At 41.4% G+C, this 7,500-nt stretch overlaps 1 protein-coding gene across 3 annotated transcripts in view; it reads left to right on the forward strand.

Moving 5' to 3' along the window:
• The window catches only part of LOC125036114 (isatin hydrolase-like), a 31,147-nt gene that overhangs the window by 18,641 nt on the left and 5,006 nt on the right, over positions 1-7,500 (forward strand). For 2 of the 3 annotated variants that reach the window (XM_047628528.1, XM_047628527.1), the window contains exons 2-4: positions 2,919-3,103; positions 4,322-4,446; positions 6,493-6,819. In XM_047628528.1, coding sequence (XP_047484484.1) covers positions 2,928-3,103; positions 4,322-4,446; positions 6,493-6,819 — 628 coding nt within the window. In that variant the 5' untranslated portion in view covers positions 2,919-2,927. The remainder of the gene's footprint in view (positions 1-2,918; positions 3,104-4,321; positions 4,447-6,492; positions 6,820-7,500) is intronic. The other variant, XM_047628530.1, reaches the window with a different exon arrangement.

Here is a 7,500-nt window from a genome sequence, read left to right on the forward strand (position 1 = left end):
ATACATGAGGGGAAAAAAAATAAAGAAGACTACATAAGAAAGAATCTAAGAAAAAAACTAGATAAAATAGTTTTTAAAAAATTAAGAAAATAAATATATCTTGCATGACCCAACCCTCTCATTCCCATCGCCAAAGTATAAGAGGAACACGCCGTCTTAATTCTGAAAGTATTCGCCCGCTACTAAACCTTTATAAACGAGATGATATCGGCTTAATCATATAATTAAGGTACGGCGATGGAATGTGACAAGACATTCAGACGTCAATAGAATGATCGTCGACATCAGTGACGGGGAATGAAATGGAAGTAAGATGATATAAATACGTAAATACGCGTTTGATCCGAACTAGCTTTGTCTCGTTACGCATCTGCTATAGACGGGGCTTCTGCATGTGCGCTCGCCGGCAGGGAGGGGCTCGGAGTGCGGGTTCGACGCTCAGGGGCATTTGAGAGCGGTGAGTTCTTTTCGAATATGTATAAAAATTTGCTTATGCATACATACATACATATACACACGCGCAAACACGCAGGTACACACACACACACACACACACACACACACACACACACATGCACATATAAACGAGTGTGTGTGTGTGTGTGTATGTATATATACACATAAATGCATACATACATGCTTATATACATAAATACATAAATGTGTGTGTGTGTGTTTGTGTGTGAGAGTGTGCAAACATACGTGCGTGCATGCCACAGACACACCCACAGTGCCTCAGCGTCTTGAGCGCCCCAATGGGCACGGGAGCGTGGCAGTGCCGGCCTCCCCTCGCTGGCTCTTCTCCTGGGAAACGAGCCAACGGCCCTTTGACAGTTCTGCTTTTTTGTCCTGGGAGGTGCCCGCGCATTCACTACGCCAGGTGAATCACCCACATCAAGGTGTCAGTAATTCACAAAAGGGGGACAAACCTTAGAGTTGGTTCTCTGCGATGTAGGAGCACAGTCACGCACATATACATTTAGACACAAACACAGAAACACACACGCATGGATAAATAGATGTGTATACATACAGATGGATAGATAGATAGACATATAGATCGACAGAAATATACATATGTGTATATATATGAATAAATACAGATATAGAGAGACAGAGAGACAGACAGACGGAAAGACGGACAGACAAATGGACAGACAGATTAGTAAATTGATAGCAAAGTTACTTGATATTAATTATTTTCCTCTAGAGTAGCTAAAGACTATCATTCTTCCGACTTCACAGAAAAAGAAATGTAACAGACACACAGAAACACACTTATAACCCCCCCCCCCCCAATCAATATGAAGATATATATTTAAGAAAAAAGTTAATTGAAAACGACGAATGGAAATATGGATAACGAAAAAAAAAAAAAAAAAAATCAAGAAAATAAATCACTGGCAACTCAACCCGGCTACTCCAATTCCCTTTATTTGTTTATTTATTTGTCTGTTTATTTATCTGTTTTGTTTTTTTCTTTCTTTCTTTCTTTCTTTTCAGCTCAACCAGAATACTCATGTTTACATATGGGTCTTCTAAAATCCACAGCTAACAAGGTTGTTGTTTTACAACACTGTATTTTATCTATTCTATTATTATTATTATTATTATCATTATTATTATTATCATTTTTATTATCATTATTATTATTATTATTATTATTATTATTATTATTATTACTGTCAAAACCAATTGGGTGAACCATATTACTCCAGCGGCTTGTGTAAGTTGCTGGGTGAGCATTTACCAACAAAAACAAATAGATAGATAAACAAATGAGAAAAGAAACATAAACGCGATCTTCTTCCTAAAATAGACAAGCAGTTTGGAAAAAGTTTAAGTAAAAGTTGTATATGATACGCAACTGAATGACGCTTCCTTTCTTTATTGCTTGGCTTTTAATAGGCAAATAAATAAACTAACGTTTTACCCTAGATTTCCGTTATATTAACCAAAGCTTTCTCCCTTTTACCCTAGAAAGTTGATAGACAGGTAAATAAGCTAACGCTTTCCTTCTTTTCCTCTAAGCAAATAGTTAAGCAAATTAATAACCCTTTCCTGTTTTCCCTGTGCAAATAGATAGGCAAATAAATAACCTAAAGTTTTCCCATCATTTTCCCTTAGGCAAAATAGAATGGCAAATAAGTAAGCAAATTGTTTGTTCTTTTTTCCCTCAAACGCCAAACATGAATTCCCTTTCCCCCTCCTTTTTCGCTGGACAATATAGAAAAGCAAACATATGACTAACGTTTTGCCCTTTTTTCCCCAAACTTCATAGATAAATTCCTTCTTTTTCTTCCTTAGACACGTAGGCTACCGTTTTGCTCTTGATTTTCACTCAAACGTCAAACATAAATTTCTTTCCCCCCCCCCCTCGTTTCCGCTAGACCAAATATAAAGGCAAACACGTAAGCTAACGTTATGCTTTTTTTTCCCCAAACGCCAATGATAGATTCACTCTTTTCCTTAATTTTTTGCTAGACAAATTAGAAAGGTAAACACGTAAGCTACCGGTTTGCTCTTTTTTTCCCAAGGCGTCAAATGCGAATTCCCTTTCTCCCCTCTTTTTTTCGCTAGACAATATAAAAAAGCAAACATATGAGTTAATGATTTGCCCTTTTCTTTTCTTCAAACGGCAAAGATGAACTTCCTTGTGTAGTTCCATTTTCGCTAGACAAAATAGAAAGGCAAACACGTAGGCTAACGTTCTTTTTTTCCCCCCCAGACGCCAAACATGAATTCCCTTTTTCCCCTCCATTTTCGCTAGGCAAATTAGGAAGACAAACGGGTAAGCTAACGTATTGCTCCTTTTCCCCCCAGACGCCAAAGATGAATTCCCTTTTTCCCCTCCATTTTCGCTAGGTTAATTAGAAAGACAAACGGGTAAGCTAACGTATTGCTCCTTTTCCCCCCAGACGCCAAAGATGAATTCCCTTTCGTTGTGGGCGAAGACCTGGATCGCCTTGGCCGTGTTGGGCATCGCTTCCTCAGAGCTGGTGGAACTCTCCTACACTTTCAACCTCGATGCGCCAACTTCGCCCAAACTCACACCCTTTTCCCATCGGATTGTGAAGAAAGGCGTGAACAAATATGGACTGTGGTAAGGCTGCGTGTTGGAGGGAAGAAGGGGAAAGGGGAAGGAAAGGGGGGGGGGGGATAAGGGGAAAGAGAAAGAGAGTAGGAGAGAGAGTGAGAGAGAGCAAGATAAAGAGAAAGAGAGGGGAGATTATACTGACTGATTGACAAGGAGAGAAAGAAAGGAAAAGAGCCAAAGAGAAAGGAGGAAAATTCTTTTCCACCATTTTTTTTTTGGCAATGAATGGGAGGGAAGAAGGGAAGGAGAAGGAGGGGGAGATAGGGATAAGGGGCAGAGAGGGGAGAAAGAGAGAGAGAGAGAGAGAGGAAGTAGGGGGGAGAGTGAGAGAGAGCGGAAGGGAAAGAGAGAGGAGTGAGAAGGGGAGAGAGGAGAGCGAAAAAAGAGAGAGGAGAGTGAAAGAGAGAGAAAGAGAGAGATAAAGAGAGGGGGGGAGGGAGGAAGAGAGAGAGGGGGGGGGGGGAGAAAGAGAGAGAGAGAGAAAAAAAAAGAGAGAGAAAGAGAGAGAGAGAGAGAGAGAGAGAGAGAGAGAGAGAGAGAGAGAGAGAGAGAGAGAGAGAGAGAGAGAGAGAGAGTGAGTGAAAGAGAGATAGAGGGGGGAGAGTAGGAGAGAGAGAGCGAGAGGAAAGAGACAGAGAGAGAGAGAGAGAGAGAGAGTGAGAGAGAGAGAGAAAGATATATATAGAGAGAGAAAGAGAGAGAGGGGGGGAGGGGGAGGTTAATCTGAATTTAAAGGAAAAAGAGGCAAAAAGAAAAAAGAAAGACAAAGAGAAGGGGAAACTTCTTGTCCACCTTTTTTTTTTAGGTGGGAGGGGAAAAGGAGCGTTTTACCTAAACGTATTCCTATTACTTTCATTTTCACTATTTCTTAAATTCACAAATATTGATTAGGAACCGAACAAAATAAGCAGGTATTTCTTCATCTGAAATGTTTGTCGCAATAAATGACTGAATGTCGCAGGTGATGAAAAACGTATAAAGATATGTAATAATTACTTTTTTTTTTTTCCTTAGATTCTAGGAATATATAAAAAGAAGATGCCAGTTTTGATTTCATATATTCAATTATTGCTATCTCTGACTGATTAGTGTCAACACAGACATTTTACTAACAATCGTAGAAATTGCAATGCCACAGCCGCAGTATAGATGTAATCTCTAAACTCAATTTATCTTAACAACTTTACTAATCCAAACTATTCTTACCAAACCTCCCTTCCGCAGGGTCGAAATGAACGACTTCAGTGCCAGCGAGCACTCTGGCACACACATCGACGCCCCTGTGCACTTCTCTGAGCGCGGCTGGACCCTCGATTCCGTCCCTATCAGGAGGCTGTGGCGAGTTCCTGGTGAGTGGGAGATGAGGAGGAAAGTCCACGAAGCTTTTAGGGATTCGTGTCATAAGTTCGCGTTCTTTGGACTTCTATACCAGGTCTGATCTAAGCGTATGACAAGCTGTATGTGGCAGGGGTTTGTATCCAATGAGACCCCGATTCGACCACAACGGGTTCATGGAGAGTAAGGACCTTTTCAGACGCATCGATTTTTCGACATCCAGCGGTACGACTTCCTGCCCTCCGTAGCAGACGCCGTTGTTCACTGAATATAAGTTTCTTTCAGATAAATCGATTTCCTGGCGTTCGATGTGAACTGGAAAAACACGTGTTGAGCAGTTGTCGTATAGTTTACATTTGAAGGGATGTTGGACGAAGTAGGAAAAAAAAATGTACACTTGCAATACTTTTCACACCGTAGACAGGAAAATCAAGTCAAGTGAAAATGGCCCCTTTGTAGCTTTTATGATTCAAGGTGAAAAATCGATGCATCTGAAACAGGCCTTATTTATTCACATGTAACCCTCTGATCAGAACAACCATTTCCACTCTCTAGGGAACGGAAAATATACAAGAATTATCAACCATCAACAAAGCTGTAATTTTTCCAAATCTATTCTCTAATTATTGTAGTATACCACCGACATGCATCTAATGGTAAAGGTACTTAGTATTGCTAGTGTTAAGATATGTGTTATATTGGAATATGTTAGTGGTAATCAAAATGTTAGTGAGAGTTCATCTATACGAGTAACCACGCGCTGCCATTTAACAGACAGACACTATAAATATCCTGAAATCACTGTCAACAGCTACACATCTGCATAAATGTTTAGCCGCATAAGGAATAGCAACTTAAAAGAGAGAGAGAAAGAGAGAGAGAAAAAGAGAGAGAGAGAGAGAGAGAGAGAGAGAGAGAGAGAGAGAGAGAGAGAACAGTGCATAATACATATTTCATGAGACATGCTTTGATTAGGCGCCTTCACCTTGGCACTTGGAATTCAAATGCTATCACTGAGATAACAATAGGGTAGGTTGGCTATATTCTGTTTAGTGATCATGCACAATATGATGCAGATTAGATGCAAAATCCTTGATATTGTGATCTTCATGATTGATTTAGTATTATAAATAATGTCATATTCATTATAATTTCGCGATTATATATGTATACATATACGTGTATGTAGATATGTGTGTGTGTGTGTGTGCGTGTGCGTGTGCGTGTGCGTGTGTGTGTGTGTGTGTGTGTGTGTGTGTGTGTGTGTGTGTGTGTGTGTATGTTTTACACGCACACACACACACTCACACATACATACGCATATGTGTGTGTGTGTGTGTGTGTGTGTGTGTGTGTGTATGTGTATGTGTATGTTTTACACACACACACACACACACACACATGCATACGCATATGTGTGTGTGTGTGTGTGTGTAAGTGTGTTAAACATATATATATATATATATATATATATATATATATATCTTTGTGTACACAAAGATGAAACTGCCACAGTAAGAAAATAATATAAATCGTAATGTTTCGATCTGTTCACGTGTTCCTCTGCAGACGAATAATAAACCAAAATGGATCCATTTCGGTTAATTTTTTGTCTGAAGAGGAATCGTGAAGAGTTCGAAACGTTACGATACATATTCTTTTCTTAATGTGCCAGTTTTCCTTTCATATATATGTATATATACATATATATAAACTTATATATATATATATATATATGTGTGTGTGTGTGTGTGTGTGTGTGTGTGTGTGTGTGTGCGTGTGTGTGTGTGTGTGTGTGCGTGTGTGTGTGTGTGTGTGTGTGTGTGTGTACAGATAAACACACACACACACACACACACACACACACACACACACACACACACACACACACACACACACACACACACACACACACACAAGCACACACACACGCACTTTTATATATATATATATATATAGTGAAAAAGAGAGAGAGAGAGAGAGAGAGAGAGAGAGAGATAAAGTCTCTGTTATATCGATGAAATAAAGATACAACTCAGACCGTTCCTTGTCCTCCGCAGCCGTACTGATCGACGTGACTCACCACGTCCAGAATTCCGGTGTAAAGAACTACGAGATAAAAGTGCGGGACCTCGAAATGTGGGAGGCCCAGTACGGCACGCTCCCCGATGGCTGCATCGTGCTCTTTATGACCGGTTGGGGCTCGAAAGTCCGCAACTTGAGGGAGTATTCGGGCCTGGATCGACACAACAAGATCAACTTTCCAGGTGAGGATCTGCGCAGCGGAGACAAGCTCAACTTTCCAGGTGAGGGTTTGGACCCTCTGAGCAACAGGCAGCACTATGTGGGTCCGGGTCTGGAACACCAAATCAAACTCAACTTCCCAGGTGAGGGTTAGTGTGGCTGGGGTGGCGCTTCTGGGGGGGAGGGGGGCTTTCGAGGGGAGGTGTGGCTGTGGGCGGGGAGAGGGAGGGTGTGTGATTGGGCTGTGGGTGTGCTTGTGTGCCTGTGAAACAGAAGGGGTGGGGGGGGGGGGTGATGAGGGAGTAAAGGAGAGATATAGAGAAAAACAGTGTCTGACTGAGAGAGGGAGCGAGAGAAGGGGCGAGAGAAGGAGAGAGAGAGAGAGAGAGAGAGAGAGAGAGAGAGAGAGAGAGAGAGAGAGAGGGAGGGAGGGAGAGAGAGAGAGAGAGAGAGAGAGAGAGAGAGAGAGAGAGAGGAGAGAGAAAAAGAGAGAGGAGAGAGAGAGAGAGAGAGAGAGAGAGAGAGAGAGAGAGAGAGAGAGATAGAGAGAGAGAGAGAGAGAGAGAGAGAGGAGAGAGAGAGAGTAAGAAAACCATTGTATATGCGCCTATTTTAGTGTGTGTGTGTGTGTGTGTGTGTGTGTGTGTGTGTGTGTGTGTGTGTGTGTGTTTATTTGTGAAAGTGAGTAAAAGTTATAAATAAGGTTGATAACCCTCAGCCTCTTTCAGCGATCTATCTTGTCCCTCTTCTTCTGCCACGCACGCGCAGTTCGTGCTATGGTGCGTGCACGGCCTCTTCTCCAGAGCGAATCATTCATCCTAATT

The sequence above is a fragment of the Penaeus chinensis genome, chromosome 20 (assembly GCF_019202785.1).
Source record: "Penaeus chinensis breed Huanghai No. 1 chromosome 20, ASM1920278v2, whole genome shotgun sequence".
Taxonomy (NCBI): Eukaryota; Metazoa; Arthropoda; class Malacostraca; order Decapoda; family Penaeidae; genus Penaeus; species Penaeus chinensis.